This window comes from Aristolochia californica, unplaced genomic scaffold (assembly GCF_029961685.1).
Source record: "Aristolochia californica isolate CCGP_79_NKW_82.1479 unplaced genomic scaffold, dmAriCali1.0.hap1 SCAF_2, whole genome shotgun sequence".
Lineage (NCBI taxonomy): Eukaryota > Viridiplantae > Streptophyta > Magnoliopsida > Piperales > Aristolochiaceae > Aristolochia > Aristolochia californica.
Window position 1 is genome coordinate 33,256,848 of NW_027181881.1, and position 24,585 is coordinate 33,281,432.

General features: G+C 40.2%; 1 protein-coding gene and 1 pseudogene across 1 annotated transcript; one reads left to right on the forward strand and one right to left on the reverse strand.

Moving 5' to 3' along the window:
- Positions 1-2,366: 2,366 nt before the first annotated feature.
- Positions 2,367-4,007, reverse strand: LOC137954973 (protein CELLULOSE SYNTHASE INTERACTIVE 3-like; annotated as a pseudogene).
- A 17,811-nt stretch (positions 4,008-21,818) lies between these two features.
- LOC137956166 (cysteine proteinase 2-like) lies at positions 21,819-24,344 on the forward strand. The gene is made up of 8 exons (XM_068803537.1): positions 21,819-22,114; positions 22,264-22,385; positions 22,487-22,602; positions 23,026-23,099; positions 23,168-23,432; positions 23,534-23,665; positions 23,780-23,915; positions 24,036-24,344. Exons 1-8 carry the CDS (start codon positions 21,921-21,923, stop codon positions 24,074-24,076), a joined length of 1,080 nt encoding a protein of 359 aa, XP_068659638.1. The 5' UTR covers positions 21,819-21,920; the 3' UTR covers positions 24,077-24,344.
- The last annotated feature ends 241 nt before the right edge of the window (positions 24,345-24,585 follow it).

Genomic DNA, 24,585 nt, shown 5'->3' on the forward strand with positions numbered 1-24,585 from the left:
TTTGTAGTCCCGAGGGCTGACACAGATACCGTGGTTGACACTTGTGCATGGATGGAGACGTTGGTACGGGCAAGTAGACCTACCTTCGAGCTTGAGGACAAGCTCGTTCTCCAGGAGGGGAGTGATGTTATGGACTCCATAGTATCTAAAGTAACTAGTAGGCGTAGAGGGTAGCTTATGTAATTTCCAGCTATTGCAATTAGTAGGTATTGATGTAATTTCCTTCAAACTTATGGCCCTTTCGTTGGCCTTTTTTGGTGTGTGTTCCCTCATCTTTTATAGGGATGTCGGTTGATGAATGAAGCAAGCATTGTTCAACAGGTAAATGAGATCGGGTTCTCTCTCTCATGAGGCCTAAGGGTGGAGCTCCTTTGAACGCTCAAATCTCACAACGATCCCTCACCTTCTTCCTTCCTGAGTTCGTCATCCACCATTGGGTGTTCTAAGCACCCAAAATCACTCCCTTCGTAGTCATTCAACCTGGCAACTAGAGACGATCATCGGGTGACTTGATCCATGGCTAGGGAACCCAACACTGTACCCTTGAGTAAGGAGAACACCGATACTTTTCTAAGTGAAATTCAACTTGTTTCATTCATTTCCATGAGCCCTTTTAGAGGCCAACCACGCCAAGGAATTCAAATGAAAGTTTTACAAAAATGCCATCACTGGCTATAACCTCTTACCACTTAACTAAAAAAAGTAAAATTATAAATCTTAAAGTACTTGTATGTGTTTCCACCCTCTGAGTTACCAACTCATCCGCATCGCCTCTGGATGACTCGTCCTGCTATCAAGTCCACAACATGCTCTAGAAAGAGGGCTTCTCCATAAGAATCATGGTCACTTCAACATCAAAGGATTCTCAGATGCAAACTGGGCCAAATCCCCTGTGAAAGAAAATCCAATTCGGGATATTGTACGATGGTTGGAGGAAATATTGTTAAATGGAGGAGCAAGAAGCAGAATGTGGTTGCATGGTCGTGTGCAAAAGTAGAATGAAAAGTCAAGGCACACACAGTTAGTGTGCTTTTATGGATCAGATCTCTTCTCACTTAACTAAGAGTCTATAAAGAAGCTCTTATGGATTTATATTGCGATAATTAGACAGCCATACATATCACATTAAATCCAATCTTCCATTCCATAACAAAGCACATTGAAGTATATTGCCACTTCATACGAGAAAAATTCCAAACCGGCATATTATCTCTCAAGCTTATATCTTCACACAACCAAGTTGCAGACATTCTCACCAAATCAGTCACTCTTAAAATTTTGTCCACCATTTGTAGCAAGTTGGGCATTTACGATGTTTTCTCACCCCAACATGAGGGGGAGTGTTACAATGTAGAACCCACCATGGTTGCACGAGTTGGTGGGACCCACCATGAGGATGTGAGAAGCCAAGAGGAGTCATCACACAAGATAGCATGAGTTGGAAGATTTGAAGATCAATTGAGTTTGAGTTATGGTAGATTTCTAATAATGTTGAGTTATCTTATCATGATAGGCTTATCTTTAAGAGTTAGAGTTGGAATATAATTAGGAGAATGAAGTTTGATTGTATATGCACTCTACCATTTTCCTCTACTATAACTAGAGGGGTTTGTACTTAGAATTAAATCAACAAAGTGAAGTAGTTCTCCACTTCTCTCTCATGTAAAGTTCTCTTTTTACTTAAATGCTTTCTTCCATTTTTTCTTCTTCTCTTCTCTCTACCTGAGAGCTTTCTTTTTTCTTTTTGTCTTTTTCTCCCTCTCTCACCTTGCTCGAGATGTTAGTAAAGGGATCCTAAATTCAAAAACTTTTAAGTGTCTCGAACATATCTCATGTTGAGTATTTTGTCACCTTTGTTGATGATTTTACTCGAATCACATTGTTATTTCTGTTTAAAGAATGATCTGAAATTTTTTCCATATTTAAATCATTTCATGCTATGGTGTTTACTTAGTTTGGAAAAAAAATACAAGTGTTTTGATCAGATAATGCTAAAGAGTACCTATCTTGTGAATTTCAAACCTTTGGTTACAATAATGGCATTATTCATCAAACATCTTGTGCCTACATGATAAGCCCCATTTCCATGGATCTGCCACTAGACGATCTCCTCCTGGTTCTGGATCGGAAGACGTGAGGATAACCAAGCTTTCGAAGGATGCTTACACCTTAGGCCTCGTGAGAGAGAGAACCCGATCTTTTTTACACTAGTCTAGTCTAGATCAATGCTTAATTCAGTACTCAACTCAACCTCCCTATAAAGGGGATTAGGGAATGCATACAAGCAAAGGCCCAACCTGAGGGCACAAGTTTGAAGGAAATTACAATAAAACCCTCCTAACAATATAAATTAGGAATTGCATAAATTAAACCTTGCGTCTACTGATTACTCTGGATATTATGGAGTCCACAACAGCACTCCCCTCCTGGAGAAAGAGTTTGTCCTCAAGCTCGTAAGTTGGGATAGATAGCACAGAAGGCTGGAATGGTTCCCATGAGGCTTCAGCAGTGTCAACCTCCGTCCACTGGACAAAAATCTCCCACGCACCTGGTATACGATGAGCCTGCAACACAAAAGCAAGAGATGGCAGCATACGACAGCAATAGTTCCCCCAAGAACGGTTGCAGGGTTGGGAACCCCATCCCTTCAAGAAGGGATAAATTTTTCTCCCTAAACCCTCTTATGGTTCTAACTTCCATTTCTGAATCTCTGGAGTTTGAATGGTGCTTCACCATATCTAGTAGGGAATAAATCAGCTACTTCAAAAACTTTGACTCATCAAGCGCATCTATTGTGCTCGGTTTGCGTTCTTTTGCTACACAGACTAGCAGGGCAGCCCCACCAACTCTTACCTCTGAACTTGAGGAACGCATAAACGTACTAACAAGAGATGCAATACAGCCAGGGTTCCCAACCAAGAGGTCACCTAGTAGGACTGGTTGTTCACCACATAACCGAGAAGGAATTTCTATAGCCTTGTCTTGAGCTGGATGTGTCCCACCAGTGAAGCAACGAACTAGAGGCTCCATGCTTGATGGAACTTTAGAAATGGCAATCCAAGGAGGGTATGTGAAATTAATACTTGGCTTTGTTTTGACCAAAAGGGAAAGCACTTCCAAAGCATCAGATGAATTTGTTCCTTCCATGTCCATGGCAGTTAAAGAGTCAACAAGTGCCAGGACTTCGAGAGAACCTTCGCCAAAAACTCTTGTCAAAGCAGAGACCACATCCTCAGCAAGAGCTTTTCCAGCTATTTGTGGGTCTGAAAGAAGATTAGCCAAAGCAGCAACAGCAGTCTCAGCTGCATTCATGGAAGAAGTCTTTGCCAGCTTGATTAAGGGTTTGACATCACCTTGAGAAATATAAGGCATCTTACTAGGTGTCTTAACCTTTGCAGAGCGGGATAAAGCTCCCAAGGCCTGAGCAGATTGGGTTGTAGTAACCTAAGTTTTCTGGGCAAAAGTTTCATGCATGGATGAACAATCTCATCAGTTGCAAGGTTGTCACGGATATCGTGCCATGTGCTGAATAGATCAGCCAAGACAGAAGCTGCATGGTCTTGAGTTTCTTCATTTGAGGAGTGAAGAACTTGAACCAGAGATCTTAGCCCTTCATTTCCCAATCCTTCTGTTTGTACTAAGTCCTTTTGAGAAGCCATTGTAAGCACATGCCTCAGAACAGAAATAGAATATGCTCTCAATCTAGGAATATCTCGTAGGAGCAAAGCTAAAAGTTGGTTCATAGTGGCAGAGTCTGCAGATTGGATAAGCTTCATAAGAGCCTTTGTTGAAGCCTTTTGTCCCTTAGAGCCTTTGCATAAGTTCCACAGTACATGTGCAGCATCCTCTAGTGCTTGTTGAGATCCCAACTCTAACAATTGTACCAAAGGAGGGATCCGACCTGCAGCTGTAATAGCCCATTTGGAGTCATCAACATGGTCCGACAAGATCACCAACAACGAGACAACATATTCTTGATGTTGTTTACCTGATAGCTCCAGTAATGAAATTAGTGTAATATTTTTCGTTGGATTCCAATGTTACAATGCACCTTAGGCCTCGTGAGCGAGAGAACCCGATCTTATTTACACTAGTCTAATCTAGATCAATACTTAATTCATTACTCAGCCCGACCTCTCTATAAAGGGGATTAGGGAACACATACAAGCAAAGGCCCAACCCAAGGGCACAAGTTTGAAGGAAATTACAATAAAACCCTCCTAACAACATAAATTGGGAATTGCATAAATTAAACCTTGTGTCTACTGATTACTTTGGATGCTATGGATTCCATAACACTATACCCCTCAACAAAATGGTTTACCTAAAAATAAAAGCCGACATCTCCTTGAGGTAGTCCATGGTTGCCCGAGCTGTGGAATACAAACAGAGAGTTCTAAAAGAGTCTTTACAAAGAAAACCATTTTGGCAAAACAGAATACAGGGTACTGCATCTGGTCCACGTTTTGGGTCCTCTGCCCCTAACCGAGCAGATCAGGCTACTAGTATGCCTCCACACTCTATGCCACGTAAATTTTTGACTAAACAGGAAATGGACGCTCGAAAGGCAAAGGGCCTATGTTTTAATTGTGACGAACAATTCCTGCCCGGACATACCTGTAAACGTTTATTCAGTATTGAATTGTTGGAAGAAGATTCAAAAGAGCTTCTTGAAAATGAAATTGTTGAAGAGGTACAACAGGAAGCAGAGCTCTCCCTCCATGCCATGCATGGCTTGTGTAGTTCTAATACCATGCAGGTAAAGGCCAGGTTACATCATCTCATGCTACTTGCTTTAGTTGATTCGGGCAGCACACATAATTTTATCAGTGAACCAGCCGCGCAACAATTGGGATTGGAAATTCAACAACAAAGGGGACTCTCAGTTTCAGTGGCCAATGGGGCCAAAATTGCTAGTGTGGGGTTATGTGCTAACACCCCTTTCACCATTGAGGGGCATTCCTTTAAGGCAGATTTACTAGTCATTCCATTGGCTGGATTTGATTTGGTGCTCGGGGTCAAATGGCTCCAGTTATTAGGACCAATATTATGGGACTTTCAGGCTCGGACTATGACATTTTCAGCACCACAGGGCTAGATTACATTACAAGGCATTGTGGCACAAGTCCCTAACGCACTTCACACTTTGCATATTCAACACACGGGTGATGATTAGTTAGCTCCTTTACTTACAGCATTTGCAGATTTATTTAATGACCCTACAGGTCTACCACCAGTGCGTCATTGCGATCACCGCATTCGTTTAAAGTTGGGAACTGATCCAGTAGTGGTGCGGCCTTATCGTTACCCGCATATCCAGAAAGATGAAATAGAATGACAGTGCATGCATATGCTCGCTCAGGGTGTGATCCAGCCCAGTCGATCTCCTTTCTCCTCACCAGTGTTACTTGTAATAAAAAAGATAAATCTTGGAGATTTTGTGTCGACTATAGGCAACTCAACTTGTACACAGTTAAGGACAAGTTTCCCGTTCCAGTCGTGGACGAATTGCTGGATGAGTTACATGGTGCTACAATTTTTACCAAATTAGATTTGAAATCGGGCTATCATCAAATACGAGTTCACCAGGCGGATGTGGAGAAGACTGCCTTGCGCACACATCACGGTCATTTCGAGTTCCTCTTCATGCCCTTCGGTCTCTGCAATGCACCATCCTCCTTTCAGGCCCTCATGAATGAGGTCTTTTCATCACTTCTGCACCACTATGTGTTAGTCTTTTTTTATGACATTCTGGTCTACAGCAAAAATTGGGAAGAACATCTCCACCACCTCCATCAGGTATTTACCATTCTACGCTCTCATCATTTGGTTTTGAATAAATCGAAATGTTCTATGGGTACATCTGAGGTGGCATATTTGGGCCACATCATATCAGTTGTGGGCGTGAAAGTTGACCAGAGCAAGATACAGGCAGTTACAGATTGGCCGGTTCCCACCTCCACCACAGCATTAAAGGGATTTTTGGGCTTTGCGGGATATTATAGAACTGCTAAAAAAAATGCCTTCCACTGGTCTTCTTCAGCAGAACAGGCCTTTAACCTGTTAAAGGAGGCCTTAGCCTCAGTGCCAGCCCTACAATTACCAGATTTTGAGGCAGAATTTGTGGTGGAATGTGATGCCTCTGGGAGAGGTATAGGGGCAGTGTTACAACAATTGGGACACCCCATTGCTTATTTCAGCCGTCAGTTGGGACAACACCACCATAAGTTAGCTGCATATGAGAGGGAATTGATTGGGTTAGCCAAGGTTGTCCAACATTGGCGACCTTATCTTTGGGGACGACCGTTTCTCATTCGTACAGATCATTGCAGCCTCAAGTATCTTCTTGAACAGCGCCTCACCACATCCCCACAACAGCATTGGTTAACTACACTCATGGGCTTCGATTTTACGGTTCATTATAAGCCAGGTTGTTCGAATTTGGGGGCCGATGCCTTATCACGTCGGGATATTTCCACTCAAATTTATGCTATCAGTCACCCATGTGCACTGCTATTAGATTCTATTCGTGAGGAAGTAAATCAATATCCGGATCTCATGTCATTATATCAGGATATTCAACAGGGGACAACTGCTCCTCATTGGACGATTCAGGATCGTCTCATTCTCTACAAAAACAGGATCTTTTTGCATAATACATCCCCACTTCTTCCCAACATCCTGTCCTCTATCCTTGATAGCACACATGAGGGTCGACAGAAAACATATTTCCGAATCAGTCGGGACTTTTACTGGAAGGGCATGAAGAGCACAATTGCTGATTATGTAGCTGCTTGTCAGATTTGTCAAAGAAACAAGGCCAAATCTTTAAGTCCAGCCGGCCTACTGCAACCTCTGCAACTACCATCTCAAATCTGGTATGATATTTCCATGGACTTCATTGTTGGACTTCCCATTTCATCAGGTAAATCGGTGATATTCGTCGTCGTTGATCGGTTTTCAAAATATGGGCACTTCCTTGTTTTGGCGCATCCATATACTGCTGCTCAGGTCGCTCAATTATTTATGACAACATTGTCCGATTACATGGAATTCCCTCATCCATTATCAGTGACAGGGATGCCATTTTTACCAGTCTCTTTTGGAAGGAATTATTCAAATTACAGGGCACCCAATTGGCATTTTTGTCTGCCTATCATCCACAAACGGACGGCCAAATAGAGGTTGTCAATCGCACGATTGAAATGTATCTTCGTTGTTTTGTGGGGGACACACCTAGAAGATGGGTGAAATGGCTTTCATGGGCAGAATTTTGCTATAACACATCTTACCACACAGCACTGGGTACTACTCCTTTCAGGGTAGTTTATGGCAGAGATCCACCTCGTTTGTTACCATATGAACCGGGGGCATCCAAAGTTGTCACTTTGGACCAAGCATTAGCTGAACGAGACACTATGCTCACTGAGATACGTTCACATCTGCAGGCGGCCCAACACTCTATGAAACGCTTTTATGATAAGAAGCACCGGAGGCATCTTATTGCCCTGGAGACTATGTGTGGTTAAAGCTTCAACACTACCACCAGTTGTCCCTAACTGCAGCCAAGCGCCATAAGCTGTCTCCAAAATATTATGGTCCATTTTCGATATTGAACCAAATTGGGCCCATGGCATACCGCTTGCAGCTACCACCGGAAGCAAAGATCCACAATGTATTTCACGTCTCCCAATTGAAGCCCTTCCAGGGTGACTCGCCCCTACTGCACACTCCACTGCCGCCACTACATGAGGGCAGAGTCCTTTCTATTCCGGCTCAGGTAATACAAGCACGCCACATTCAAGGGGATTTGGAAATTCTAGTCCAGTGGGCAGATGCCAATCCCAGTGACACCACATGGGAGCCGTTATCAGCATTTCAACTTTTATATCCTTCCTTCGAGCTTGAGGACAAGCTCTTTCTCCAGGAGGGGTGATGTTATGGACTCTATAGCATCACGAGTTACCAACAGGCGTAAGAATTAATGAATGTGTTTTTCAATTTCCATGTAATTGTTTCTTGGTTTGGTTTTGTCTTTGTTTGGGTTGGTTTAGCATTTATTGGTTTGAACCATTGACCCAAGAGGTCTTTAGGGTTTTGGACGTCCTCCACCCTATTTAAGGGGACGGCTAGGGTCATGAAGATTATCAATTGAGTTCACTTTAGTTAACGTAATTTAGATAAACAGGTCAAGAGCTCCTTCAAGCTCTCTTCCGCTTTTCCCCCAATTCTCCTTTCTGAAAATCAATTCCCTTCAACCCCTCATTCCATCTCAACGTCAAGCAAGGTAATGGAAGGAAGAGAAGAGAGGAGGGTGACCAGATCCATGGCTCGTGAGGATCCTAACACCGTCCCTCTCTCTCTCCTTTCTTGCCTCTTCCTTCTTCCTCTCCTTTTATTCTCCTCTTCTTCTTTCTCTCCTCTCTCTTATCCTCTTGGTCGACGACCTTATCATGGGATCTTAAATCCAACAAACTCAAGGGTGGACAGTCTATCATTCGCATAACAAATCACTATCATCCTTCTCTAAAGTGGCGTAGACCTCTCTGATGAGGTATCCATGGACATGACAAGAAAGATGTCTATTGGTGAAATAAAGGTTGGAAATTTTGGGTTTGCTAAGTGGCATGGATAATGGTTTCAAAAGGAAAAGATACCAAAGGAGACAGTCCCGCAACCTACCACTTCTAGAGACGAGATGAGTCTAGATCCTCCCACGGATCAATACGAATTCGTGAAGAGGAGAAGAACAAAAGAAAGTACTTCATCATCCACTGACCGACTATCCACTATTGAAGAAGTTTTAGATGATGTCCGGTCTACTCAGGTAGCGATCATGTCCAACATCGACGGGGTGAAGGCACAACAACAGAGGATCGAACAGCTACACGACACCATTCTCAGTTGACTTCTGCATTCAACATAGTTGACCTTCGGATCCACCTATTTTTCAACTCCCATTGTACATTGATGTAGTGCTATACTTGTATGTTATGATTTTATGCTTGTACACATTTTGTAATTATTTGATCTTTATGATATGGCCTTTGACCCACTTTTTGTTCTATACTATGTAGTTAATTTCATTATCTTTTTGAGTAAGACAAAAAGGAGGAAAAGTGAACACATGGAACTTAGATAAAAAATACCTTGGAAATTAATCATGCTTAAAAGGATTAAAATAAACTATGCAAAGATTAAGGGGTGCTTATGATGAAATTGAAATATATACTTAACTCAAACCCTTAGGGAATTGTAATCTTTATTTTTCTTCCAAGTTTGGTTTGTTCAACATCAAAAGGGGGATATTGTTGACCGTAGGTTGACTCCCACATTGCTATTGATGATAAAAAAAACTTAATTGAGCTAATAACTAGTAAATGTAGCATTCCAGATACTTCACGTTCAAGAGCATCTCCATGTTTAAAGCTTCAAAGCCAAAATGAAGAACTCAAGCACGGTTGAAGAGAATCTCTTGAAGAAGCACCCACAAAGAAGAAGACTCGAGTTCAAGCATCAATGAGATACGTTTAAACTCAGTCGATATATGTAAGAGAGTATTCTAACTCCTATTCCTTAAGTACTTGTGAGATTGAAGCTTTAGGATATAATTTTCATATAGACATGTTTAGAGCCATCATATAATCACTTAGAAACATGTTAAATCACTTAGAGAGAAATTTCCATGGTTTATAAATGTATACATTTTTAGCTGGCATGGGAATGATCGATCAGTTATTGATTGTGATCGATTATCCAGAACTGTGTAGGCCAGAAATATAAAACATGATCGATCAACCATAGTCAATTGATCGATCATCCAGGACATAATCATTTGATGCTATAAAGCATGATCGATTATAGCATTCTAGGCGACCAAAATTAACATGGAATGATCGATCATCCCTCGAGATTGGTTGATCAGTAAGAACTTTGACATTAAGGGATTTCAAGCATGATTGATCAAATGAAAATACATTGATCAATCATACTTTTATTACACAGCCAGAGGGAATCTTGATTGATTGATCAACCACTGGATATGATCAATCAACTTAACTTTTTTGGACTGACTATAACATATTGATCGATCATTCCATCGATCAATAAGTCATTGTCTGATAGAAAAGTAGTTGTTTTGTTCGATCAGTCACTTGTCAGTGATCGATCAATGAACGGTCTAATTTTTTGCCAATGGCAAATAACAGTTAGTTTGAGTTAGGGAAGCTATAAATACCCCACCAACCATGAGTTAAAAAGTGAATAATCATTTATTTGTATATCTTTAAACCATAAATATTTATCTTGTAAATTCTTATCAAAAATGATTTATAGAGAGAGAGAGAGTTTTATCTTTGAAAAACTTTCTATCTCTTTCAATCATCCTTGCATGCATCATAGTACAAGTTTTTTGATCATTCCACAATGTGCTATAAAGGAGGAGGCAGTTTGAATCTCTCATAGAGAAGCATCTCTCCAAGAGGGTGTAATTTTTCCCTTTCTTTTATGAAATTGTGAGAGGTTTGTATAGAACCTATTAATCTAGGTCGAGCTAGAATTTAGTACTCTCTTGGGGAGATTGGCTTGTGTAAAAATCGTATATTGAGTTATACATAGCTAAAGAGAGCTAGAATTTTTTTTTTAATTTTCCAGCTATTAGAGGTTAATAGTGAAATTTTTCCCAAACAATGATTCTTAGGCAGTGACTACCACTATCAGAACATCAACAACAAAAAATTAAATTGTCCATGTGATGTGTGCATGTCTCTATTTATATTGAATTAATTTATGAATAAATTACTTTTGATGATAACAAAACTTAATTGAGTTAATAACTTGCAAATCTAGTATTTCAAATACTTCACCTTCAAGAACATCTCAGGGTTTAAAGCTTCAAAGCTAAAATGAAGACCTCGAGCACAATTGAAGAACTTCTCTTAAAGAAGCACCCACAAAGAAGAAGTGTTGGAAAATAGGGCCCAAGCCCACACGACCAAGGAAGGCCCACATATCTAAGAGTATTATAAGATGGGCCACATGACCAAAGAAATCCCACAAGATGGGCCCAAGCCCATAAGAAGTAGGACCCACCATGATTACCATGAGCTGCCATCCTTACCACATAAGTTGAAAGATCAAGAAGGGCTCACAAAGGCCTATTTATCTTATGGTCACGTCCTAGAAGAGTTTTAGTTTGAGTTATGTTTGTCTTTTATCTATATTGAGTTATTTAATTATGTTAGGACTTCTCTTTAAGTATTAGAGTTTGAGTGTAATTGGGACAAATGTAGTTTTATTGTAATTGGACTCTACTACCTTCCTCTATTATAAATAAAAGGTTCATGTACTCTGATTATAAGAAGATTAATGAAGTCAATGAAATATTTTTCTTTTCCATAAATTCAACATAGTATCAGAGCAATTTCTGTAAGTTGACTTGGTCAACCCAGAGATAATGAGATCATCTTCTCTAAACCTAAACCTTAAGTCTAGGTTCGTAGTTTTTTTTTCAGTCCCTACACCTGTCCTACACCTATAGATTTCTTTGCGTTTTTCACCTCTATAATGAGATTTTCTGTCGTCGACTTGATAGCAAAACGAGTACTCCAGAGGCGACGCGGACGAGTCAGTGACTCAGCGGAGAAGTGAAGTACATTAGGCAGTATATGTTATTTTAAATTATTAATGACAAGTAGAAATCCATGAGGGCAGTATTGTAATAATCAATAACTCTTTACCTCGAGCCTTAGCTTTATTAGGCTATTGAGAGGGGATGAAAGACAAGCAAAAAATTACAAGGATATGTGTTCTCCTTCAATGAACCAGGGTCGGCATTCCCCTGGAAACCAAGGTACAGGACTCCCTTTGACGAGCCTGATCCCTTCTTCTTCATCGATTTCCCTTTTCCACCTTTATCTTCCGTTATTCACCCTCATTCATCACCATACGTCGTCCAGGCAGACGAAGGAGGCCTAATTCAGATTCAGAAATACAGGAAAACCTCTCCCACCGTAGAATTACTCGGTCCATGGTCAGAGACCATAACATCTTGGTATCAGAGCAGGTTGGGATGGGAGAGTCATCCAAAAACGCCGAAATGATAGCTACCCTCGGGGAAATGATACAAGCAGACCGGGTAGCTGGGCAGGAAGAGATGGAAGGGTGTCTGACTGAGTTGGTGGATAGCCGAATTTCTCAAGCCTTTCATCAGGTAAATATGCAAGCTCAAAGTTTGTCTATTCGGTTGGATGAATGCATGGGGGTAAGAAACCCCACCCTTCAGGAAGGAGGGAGAAGCCTGCGACCACGCAGGGGGACCAATTTGTTGGGCGAACAGAACACCCAGCAAGTGGCGTGAGTTCGGGTCCAGGTAGTGGGACCATTCCGCGCTATACAAAATTGGACTTTCCAATTTATAAGGGGTCCGAGGATCCTTTAATTTGGCTCTATAGGTGTGAAAAAAAAATTCACATCAAAAGACGGCTAAAATAGAAAAGGTGGGGTTGGCCGCCTTCCACATGCTCAATGAAGGGCAGCTATGGGACCACCAGTTAGAATTGGAGCATCTGAACCTAGACTGGGATGAGTTCAAAGAATTGTGTACAATTCGGTTTGGACCTCCAGCACAAAGCAATCCATTGGGGAATCTAGTGTTGTTACACCAAACAGGTAGTGTGGAGACCTATCAAAAATTATTTCAAGAAAAATTGGCAAGGGCCAGCAAGATGGTTCACATGGATCAACATGTCAGTCTATTTATAGCGGGTCTAAATGAGTCCCTCCGCATAGAAGTGGAATTATTGGGGCCCACTAATCTAGCAAGGGCAATGAACTTGGCAAGGACCTTAGAAGCCAAACCAAAACTTCAATACAGTAGATCTCCTTGGCAGGGAGGGAAACCATCTCAGGGCGCCACCCCTATCAGCAACCAAATGTGCTCACCTGCACCAGCAGCCGCTCCTATAAATTCCAAGCCTAGTCCTTCTCAACCAGCATTCATCCAAAAATTGAACAGGGCAGAGATGGAAGATAGAAGGTCCAAAGGCTCATGTTAGATTTATGATGAAAAATACACATTCAGCCATCAGTGTCAGAAGTTATTTTGGTTAGAAGTCGATGATGATGGGGAAGAGGTCCCAGAGAGCGAAGAACCATCTCAATGCAACTTTGTGCCATGGTCCACGGTCAACCTTTGTTAAGATTGGTTGACTCAGTATTTTATCAGCTTCAATGCGGCTCAGCAGTTACAACTTTAGGTGCAATCTCGCCCAGTAGCTTCAGTTTCGGTGGATAATGGTGAAAAACTACCAAGCTATGGGTAAGTAAAGTAGTTATGTTCTCGGAATTAAATGGTTACAAACTTTGGGTCCCAATTTGTGGGATTTCGCTGCCTTGACCATGAGCTTTGAGATGGCAGGACAGAAGTACACTTTACAGAGCAGCAAGACTGCAATTCCTCCACACTTACATGTACTCCAGCAGTAGCATCCCTCGCCAACTACCTTAAAAAAATTATTGGATGATTATAGTGATATCTTTCAGGAACCAACAGGCCTCTCGCCTTTGAGACAGTGTGACCACATAATTTCTTTGAAGGCTGGTTCTAAAATAGTGGTGGTGCGCCCCTATCGCTACCCACATCTACAAAAATATGAAATAGAGAAACAATGCAAACAGATGCTCGAGCAAGGCCTCATCCGAAGGAGTACGTCCCCTTTCTCTTCTCCAGTCTTGTTAGTCAAGAAACAGGACAGCACTTGGAGATTTTGTGTGGACTATCGGGAATTGAATTCCAAGACTATCAAGGACAAGTTCACCGTACCAGTTGTAGATGAGTTATTGGATGAACTACATGGAGCTTAAATTTTAACCAAGCTCGATTTGCGCTCAGGCTATCACCAGGTCCGGATGTATTCTCTAGATATTCATAAAACAACGTTCAGGATGCATCATGGCCATTTTGAATTTATGGTAATGCCCGTCGGTCTCTCCAGTGCTCCTTCCACATTTCAGGCCTTAATGAACGAGGTATTTATTGACTATCTCAGAAAAGTTGTGTTAGTATTCTTTGATGACAAATTAATTTTCAGCAAGTCCTGGCCTCAACACTTAGAGCACTTACACATGGTTTTTCAACTGATTCGAGCCCATCGACTCTACTTAAAAAGGACCAAGTGTACATTTGGGAGACAATAGGTTGTTTAATTGGGGCACATTATTACAGCGTCTAGGGTTATAGTGGATCCAAAAAAAAATTGCAATAGTCACACAGTGGCCTCCACCAACCAATGTCTCAGCCTTACGGGGTTTTTTAGGCTTGGCCGGGTATTACAAAAAGTTCATTTCCAACTATGCGAGCCTAGCAGCACCCTTATCCAATCTGCTACGTTGCAATGGCTTCTTTGGAATGATGAGGCAAGCACAACCTTCCACACTTTAAAAACAGCCCTCGCCACGGCACCGGTCTTAAAGTTGCCTAATTTTGAAGAGCCTTTCGTGGTGGAATGCGATGCATCAGGAGGGGGTATCGGGGCAGTGCTGCAACAATCCAACCATCTGATTGCCTATTTCAGCCGCCAACTCGCACTTCATCAACACAAGTTACCAGCCTATGAACGTGAACTGATTGGCTTAGTAAGGCAGTCCGCCACTAGAGACCTTATTTATGGGGTCGATATTTTCTCATCCGAATGGACTACTACAATTTGAAATATTTGCTGGATCAGCGTATTTCCGCCTCCCCTCAGTAGCAGTGAATCGGTAAATTGATGGGCTTTGACTTATAGTGGAACACAAGGCTGGTAAATTGAATACAGTTGTTGATGCTCTATCATACAGATCAAAAGACTCACCGCAATTATCTACCATCAGTCACCCCACACCGGTCCTATTGGGCTCCATAAAGGCGGCAAATAGAAGTTCCCCGGAATTGCAAAAACTGTTTCAAACCATTACTGCTAGACACATGCCACCTGCTTGGACTCTTCATGATACCATCGTTCTCTATAAGCATCGCATCTATTTGTCTCAATCTTCTCATCTAATTGCCACCATTGTGTCAGCGTATCATGACAGCTATCATGAAGGAATTCAAAAAACACTCATTCGGATCAGTAGGGATTTTTATTGGGCTGGTATGAAATCCTCCATATCTTCTATGTAGCTGCTTGTCAGGTGTGTTAGCGGAACAAGGTGGAGCATTTATCGTCTGCAAGGGTACGGCAACGACTACAGCTTCCCACTCAGCTTTGGGCCGACTTATCTATGGATTTTATTGAGGGTCTTCCGAAGTATTCTGGGAAATCTATTCTTTTGGTGGTAGTGGACAGATTCACCAAATACGGTCATTTTATTCCCTTGGAGCATTCATACACGGCGGCATCGATAGCCCAGGTCTTCTTTACCCACATTGTGCGCCTACACGGCATTCTGGAGTCAATTGTAAGTGATCGGGATGTGGTTTACTAGTCAATTCTGGCATGATCTTTTCAAATTTTGCGGCACCAAACTGAACTATTCCTCGGCCTATCACCCTCAATCTGACGGGCAGATAGAAATGCTCAACCGCAGCCAAGTATTTAAGGTGCTTGGAAGGTGACCACACTAAAAGGTGGGTGGAATGCATTCCGTGGGCGGAGTATGAATACAACACTTCCTTCCACACAGCCTTACAGGAAACCCCATTTCGAATAGTGTATGGTAGGGACCCTCCACATCTCCTTTCATATGATCATGGCTCCACCCGAATTGATGCAGTGGACAAATCCCTCATTGATTGAGATCAGTTATTGGCCGTTATTCACCAGTGACTCAGCCAAGCACAAGCCCATATGAAAGACTATTATGATCAGGGCCACAGAGACATTCAATACAACCCATGTGACTTTGTTTGGCTCAAGCTCCAACATTACAGACAAGCTTCCTTATCTGGCAGCTAGCACAAACTCTCCCCCAAATATTTTGGGCCCTTCCAAATTATTCAGAGGATCGGGGAAGTCACATATCGGCTCCAGCTGCCTCCAGAAGCCAAGATCACGAGGTTTTTCATGTTTCCCTCCTCAAGCCATTCAAAGGCAGCACACCTCCTTACACTCCTTCTTTACCACCCATGGAGGATGGACATATATCTCTCATGCCCTCTAAAATTTTGGAGGCTCGTCAGAATCCACAGTGGCAAGAATTGTTAGTTTAATGGTCTCACAATGATGCAACCACTGCCACTTGGGAGGACCTCGACGTCTTCCAGTAGGTCTACCCCACCTTCAAACTTGCGAACAACCTCATTTTCTAGGAGGGGAGTGATGTTGTGGACTCGATAGCAGAACGAGTACTCCAGAGGCAACGAAGACAGGTCGGTGAGTCAACGGAGAAGTGAAGTACATTAGGTAGTATATGTTCTTTTAAATTATTAATGACAAGTAGGAAGCCACGAGGGCGGTATTGTAATAATCAATAACTCTTTACCTCAAGCCTTGGTTTTATTAGGCTATTGAGAGGGAATTAAAGACAAGCAAAAAATTACAAGGATCTGTGTTCTCCTTCAACGAACCAGGGTCGGCATTCCCTTGGAACCCAAGGTGCAGGACTCCCTTTGACGAGCATGATCCCTTCTTCTTCATCGATTTCCCCTTTCCACCTTTACCTTCCGTTATTCACCCTCATTCATCACCATAGGTCGTCCAGATAGAACAAGGAGGCCTAATTCAGATTTGGAAATACTGGAAACCCTCTCCCACCGTATAATTACTCGGTCCATGGTCAGAGACCATAACATCTATGATGTTATGGTCCTGGGGTTAAGTACCTATATCTTCCGCTCCTACTAGGCCGGTCTTTTGGGTAGTATTGGCTAAATGCTAAATATTTGGTATCAGAGCAGGCTCCCACGTCGCGAGTTCGATTCCCAGGGCGCGCAAAGGCTGGATTAAAATTACTGGTAGGGTCAACAAAAACCGGGTCGGGCCAGTGTCGCTGCATCGCACACAAAGGCTGGATTAAAATTACTGGTAGGGTCGACAGAAATCGGGTCAGGTCAGTGTCATTGCGCCGTCGTGGTCTTCGGCTCATGAAGGTGGGGTGTGATGTTATGGTCCTGGGGTTAAGTACATATGTCTTCCGCTCCTAACAGGCCAGTCTTTTTTAAATAACTCCGATTAGAAAAAATCATTTTTCCTTGGAAAGTAGACTCAAATATATTTTCGTCAATATAAAATTTGTAATATGAAAATCTCATTATAGAAGTGAAAAACGCAAATCAAACTACAGGCGTAGGGACTGAAAAAAATAACTACGAACCTAGACTTAGGGTTTAAGGTTTAGAGAAAATGATCTCATTATCTCTGTGGGTTGACAAAGTCAACTCACAGAACTTGCTCTAATGCCATGTTGAATTTATGGAAAAGATAAATACTTCATTGACTTCATGAACTTATTTAATCAGAGTACATGAACCTCTATTTATAATAGAGGAAGGTAGTAGAGTCCAATTGCAATAAAACTACCTTTGTCCTAATTACACCCAAATTCTAACACTTAAAGATAAGTCCTAGCATAATTAAATAACTCAATATAGGTAAAAGAAAAACATAACTCAAACTAGAACTCTTCTAGGATGTGACCATAAGATAAAGATGTCTTTGTGAGTCCGTTTTGATCTTCCAACTTATGTGATAAGGATGCCAACTCATTGTAATCATGGTGGGTCCTACTTCTTATGTGCTTGGGCCCATCTAGTGGGTCTTCCTTGGTCGTGTGGCCCATCTTATAATACTCTTAGATATGTGGGCCTTCCTTGGTCGTGTGGGCTTGGGCCTATCTTCCAACACAATTGATCGATTAGCCACTGGAAATAATCAATTAACTTAACTTTTCTGGACCAATTGTAAGATATTGATCGATCGGTCCATCGATTAATAACTCACTATCTGACAGAAATGTAGTTGTTATGTTCGATTGTTCAATCAGTTTATCAGTGATCGATCAATCAACAATTTGATTTTTTGCCAACGGGCAAATAAAGGCTAGTTTGACTTGGGAAGTTATAAATACCCCACCAATCGTGAGTAAAAGAGTGAAAGAACATTTATTGGTATATCTTTAAGACACAAATATTTATCTTGCAAATTCTTATCAAAAGTGTTTTAGAGAGAAAGAGAGAGACCCTTGTCTTTGAAAAATTTTCTCTCTTTCAATCATCCTTGAATGGATCATAGTACAAGTTCCTTGATCATTTCACAATGTGCTATGAAGGAAGAGGCAATTTGAATCTCTCGAAGAGAAGCGTCTCTCCAAGTAAGGGTGTAATTTTTTCCTTTCTTTTATAAAATTGTGAAAAGTTTTATAAAGAACCTGTTATCTACATAGAAAGGACTAGGTAAAGCTAGAAATGTGCAATAAAGGAGGAGGCAATTTGAATCTCTCGAAGAGAAGCATCTCTAAAAGTAAGGGTGTAATTTTTTCCTTTCTTTTATAAAATTGTGAAAAGTTTTATATAGAACTTGTTATCTACGTAGAAAGGCCTAGGTAAAGCTAGAATTTAGCAGCAATCTCATGGGGAGATTGGCATGTGTAAAAATCGTATATAGAGTTACACATACCCAAAGAGAGCTAAAATTATTTTATTTAATTTTTGTAATTTTCTTGGTATTAGAGCATAATAGTGAAAATTTTCCCAAACTAAATGATTCTTGGGTGGTGACTACTACTAGGGGAACATTGAGAGAAAAAATAAATTTTGTCTAGGTGGTGTGTGCATGTTTCTATTTATATTGAATTATTTTTATGCATGATATTTTGATTACACATAGAAATCGATTTTAATTTGAGAAGCCACGTGGCCCAACAATATTTCTATTACTTCTAACTTAAGAAGTTATTATGGGGTAAAATTGATTAGTTTATTCAAATGTATGGCCATTTTTGTTGATTATTAATAACAAAGATTTTTGTAATTACCATGTTATACACAAGGTTTCGTCACCGGTTATTTAATTAAAATAGATTTTAGAGGTAACATATAGTCTATTGAAGAGGGCAACCATAAGTGCGACTCAGTCTATAAAAATAAAAAATATATAGATATTAATACAAAAAAGACAAAAGATAGTGTACATAAACTTGCTATCAAAAACTTTTTCTAGTGGTAAGAGAGCAGGATGATTTACTGGATGATAGCGTGACGTCAAGCGGCTCGTTCACGATTCATTCAGCATAATAATATTTCTTCTCCATTCAGAGGGGGGGTTAATCCAACATGAACTGAGATGAATTACTCCCGCATTACTTAGTTCATTAGATTAAGGGGTTAGTATACAATGAATTACACTTCAAGTGAATCACGTCAATTCATTCGCTTAGGCAAAAAAGGGGTAATTTGGATTCCGACCTGTTTTGCGAACCGTAGTCTCTCACCACTGAGGAAGACAATGGATTAATTTTTCCTAAGTTAGGAAAAATTAAACCATCATCATAAAATTATATTTTTTATTTATAAAATAATTATATTTATTTATTTAATATATTCAATTTATAATTACTATATTAAATTAGTGATTTAATAGGCATAATTAAAATATTGTTAAAATAAATAATTGATAAATTTTTTTGATTTAATTATCCCATTGCTATAATTAATTAAACCAATGGTTTTAAATTTTGTGACAATATATTATTAATTAATAATACATAAAAATATATATTATGTTATTGATAAATATATATATTAATTTTTTTATTATTGTATTAAATTAGTGGTTTTTAATGTTAAAACATATTTTATTTTATTAAAAAATAATTTATTTATTTATTATATTCGTTTATGTTATTTTTTATTTTTAATAATTTATTCTAGTCACACTTAATTATTGTATTAATTTATGATAAACTATAATTATTAAGTAATATATAGTTTTTATTAATTAGGATATTAATATATTCTAATACTACACGTTAAATCACTTATAAGTGTAGTAACCATGTTTATTTTGGTTAATTATCTGTTTAGGTATATGTTATATTTAAATATATTATAAAAGGTTATTCATTCTCTTGTTTATATCATACTTTTCATTTAGGGACACTAACACTGGAATCTGTTTTCCAATATATTTGAACTCGTCTACACTAACACCCAAGGATGAGTTGAAGTTGAATCAATTCATTTAAGACAAATTGATTTCTTTACTTCATTTCAAGTTCATTTTGGGGGGGTTAGTGCACATGACTCAGGACATGATCTTCATGCGCATTATGCAGTTCATGTCCTGGTGTCGTTAGGGAACATCGAAATTCATGTCATGTACATGAACATATATGACTCAAGAGTTCATGTCCCAAGAGTAAACGGCGGAAAGTGCTTTTCGCCCGATTTTGAGAATCATCTATATGACTCTCGCGCGGGGCTGTCTCTCGAGGCTCTCTTTGCCGCACACCCTCTCTACCATTTCATTCCTGCAGCCCTCTCTCATTCTCTGCTCCCTCTCTCTTCTCCACCGTCCCTCTCCGGTCTCCCTCTCTATGACGTCCATCTCGTTGCGAACGTCCTTTCGGCGTCTTGCTCTCCATATCGGACTCGCTCTCCCTCTGAACCTCCTACTTGATTTTGACATTTGGGTTCGGTTTAATAGCCATCCTCCCTCTCCTCTCCCTCTTGACCTTCATCGCAGAGCACGGGAGGTCGAGAATCTGTTGCAGAGCTTCTCGGCCTCCCTCTCTTCTCCCTCTCGGCGTACCGTCGGAGCACCGCCTCTGTCGGCATTGCCTGTAGCCATCACCTTTGCCTGCTAGCCCGTCCTCGTCACCATCACCATTGCCCGTTGGCTCGCCGCTAAGGAAGACGAAGATGATTTAATTTATCCTAAGTTAGGAAAAATTAAACTATCTTCATAAAAATCATTAATTTATAATTTTTTTTTATAAAATAATTTTTTATTTATAAAATAATTATTTTTATTTTAAAATTACTATATTAAAATAGTGATTTAATAGTCATAATTAAAATATCGTTAAAATAAATATTTGATAAATTATTTCGGCATAATTATCCGATTGCTATAGTTAATTAAACCAATGGTTTTAAATTTTGTGATAATATATTATTAATTAATAATACATAAAATATATTATGTACAAATATATAGTGTGTTAAAATTATGATTAGATCAATTTTTTCTCTTAAATTATTCATTTTTAGGTTAAAGTATATCATATGTTATTAATAAATTAATAACTCAACGTATTACTTTCGTTTTTTTATTTATAACGTTATTTATTTATTATTTTTAATTAATCATATACATATTTCATTGGTTCATGTAATTACCATATTAATGCTCAATAAAATATCTAATTTAATTAATAAATATATTAATATATTTAATTATACATTAAATAACTTATTCGTGTAGTAATAATGGTTGTTGTACCTAATTTGGGATTTAAGGATTATGTTGTAATTAAGTGCACTGTAAAGGTTTAGAGATTCTCTTATTTTTTATATTTTTCTCATATTGGGGCACTAACACTGGAAACTGTTTTACAGTGCACATAAAGTCGTCAACACTAACACCAAGTATGAAGATGATCTTCATGTACATGACTGACATGATCTTGATGTTAGACATGAACTTGAACTTAAAAAAAATCTATTTGGGGGACTAACACCCCGTGGACTTCATTTCAAGCTCATTCTGGAAACAAAATCATGTTTCTTGGTTTAAACAATGAAAAAGAATAATGATTCTTGGTTCACTCGACACAATCGTGGGAATCCCACGCGAGCCACGAGGGGAAGCGATGGATCTTTAGCCCCATCAACCATGCTTTCACGCGGTAGTTAGTCGTCAATGTTCACCCGCCTCTGGTGAGTTTTAGATACCTGTGTTATTGCTCACCATTCTGCATCTCCGCTTCCACTTGCAAACATGGCTACTCGCCTCGCTCTCTGCTCCTTTCTCTTCCTCTGCCTCGCCTTCCTTGCAGCGCGGGCCGCATCTGATTTCGTTGACGAAAATCCTCTTCAGCTCGTCACTGATCAAGTCCATGACCTGGAACTCACCATCCGCAGGACCCTCGGCAGCGGCCGCCGTGTTTTCGCTTTCGCTCGTTTCGCTCAAAGGTCCGATTTCATCTCCGTGCCCTCTCTAGATTCAAATGAGACCTGTGTGTATTGGATCATACCAAAGGACCACATTTTTGCTGCTTGCTTTCTCTGAAAGATGTGTAATTTTGAGTAATGCTGTTAAATTTCTTCGTTAAATTCTGCAGGTATGGGAAGAAATACAACTCTGTAGCAGAGATTAAGAAGAGGTTTGGAATTTTTGTGGAGAGCTTGGAGCTCATCTACTCCGTCAACAGGAAACCCCTTCCTTACACTCTCGGAATTAATCGTAAGTCTCATTAACCTAGGGCATTATCTACCATTGGTCAAATTTAATTAGCTCCTCATTTCTCCGTTCTCGATTCTTTCTCGACTTTTTTTTTCTACCAGAATTTGCGGACATGAGCTGGGATGAGTTCCAAGCTCACCGCTTGGGGGCCAGTCAAAACTGCTCAGCCGCTGCCAGGACTAATCACAGGCTAAGAGAAGTCGTGATCCCGGAGACGGTATTTCTTCCCCCTGCGAGTGAATACGTAGATTTGGCCTGGATATATAAGTTAGTGTTTATTTGGGACATTTATTAAAATATCAGATTTAAAATTTTTATTAACCTAAATAACCAATTTTCAAACTTATTTCCCCTTTCAGTTTGAAATTCACGTGGGATCGGTCTACATTAATTTCATACCTTCAAACCCGTGGGATGAATTTGAAAGTTTATTATTTAAAAAAATAAAAAAATTAATCTGGTATTTGATAAATGTCCCTATTTCTTTGTCGTTTTGTTTTCCCCGAGATTAAGGTATTCAGGTACCCATGTGGGCTTGCATTTTTTTATTTATTTTTCTTAAAAGAATAGTTTATGACAAAAATAATTCAAGGATTGCGATCTGTTCTTTTCTCATTGATTTTTTCTTGATTTGGAATAGAAAGACTGGAGGGAAGATGGCATTGTCAGTCCAGTGAAAGCCCAAGGCCATTGTGGATCTTGCTGGACGTTTAGGTAAGACGAGGCTTCGTAGCGATGAACTATTAGGTTATAAACCATTGTATAATCGGAATCTGTTGCAGCGCAACCGGAGCACTAGAAGCAGCCTACACGCAAGCAACCGGAAAGGAAATTCTCTTGTCGGAGCAGCAGCTGGTAGACTGCGCCTTCGGCTTCGACAACAACGGTTGCCGCGGTGGCCTGCCTTCCCATGCATTCGAATACATCAAATATAACGGCGGTCTGGACACTGAAGAGTCCTACCCGTACACCGCCAGCAATGGCATCTGCAGATTCAAGCCGGAACATGTTGGAATCAAAGTCCATGCTTCAGTGAACATCACAGAGGCAAAACTCCAATCCTTTTTTGGTTAAACTCCAATTTCCGATGCAGCCTTTTGGGTAATTGCTTTCATTTCTAAACGGTGGTGGGATTTTGCTGCGTGTAGGGGGATGAAGAAGAATTGAAGTACGCGGTGGGAGTTGTTCGTCCGGTCAGCATTGCATTCCAGGTCATACCCGAGTTTCGGTTGTACAAAGGAGGGGTTTTCACGAGTACAACCTGTCGCAACGGTCCCATGGTGAGTTTTTAATTTTTTTCTCTGTTAAAGGGACGAACTTCCAATTGGGTTCAGTTGCAGGAATTGCTAGTATTCCTATTTCCTTGTTGAAAGTAACTTCTCTGATGTGTGCAGGACGTGAACCACGCAGTTCTGGCTGTGGGTTACGGTGTAGAGAAAGGCGTGCCTTACTGGATCGTGAAGAACTCATGGGGCAAAGAGTGGGGTCTTGATGGCTACTTCAAGATAGAGATGGGGAAGAACATGTGCGGTAAGACAGCCATTTTTCCTGAATTCGGCTTTCCCTTTTCTTCCTAGTTTCTATTATATACGCTTTGGCGATTTTAAAACAATGCCGGGAAATTCAGTCTAATTTGGGTGCTCGTTGCAGGTGTTGCCACTTGTTCGTCTTACCCAACTATTAATGTGTAACCACTTTGGAGTTGCGGGCGGATGTTGACTGCTTGCTGGCTGCTGCTGCATCCACTCCACCCAAGACGTCTCATCAATAGAAAGATGGAACTTAAGGAAACCATGAAAGGCATCGGGTATGTTATGTGGACCAGTATATTAAAGATCCAATAATGATTTAGAAATAGAAAGAATAATATTTGGCTATATACGATATGTGAGCATGAGCACGTGCACATGTGTGAGTCTTATACGAATGCAAAGAATGTACACGGCTTTCTGTATTTAATCTAGGAAGTCCTCATTATTTTTAGTAACGCGAGACTAATAAAAAATTAATATGGAAGGGGAAGACGAAAATGAGAGGGAAGAGCTTCACTTGTTACTTGTCAAACTAAAAAAACGAAAAGAAAAAATAGAACTTACTCTGGTAAGGTCAGATATTTATAAGAAGAAATAAAGGATCCTTGATTGAGACCCAGTGGGAAACATCAAGCAACGGGTCCTTCAGAAAAGATTCGTGGTTGGTG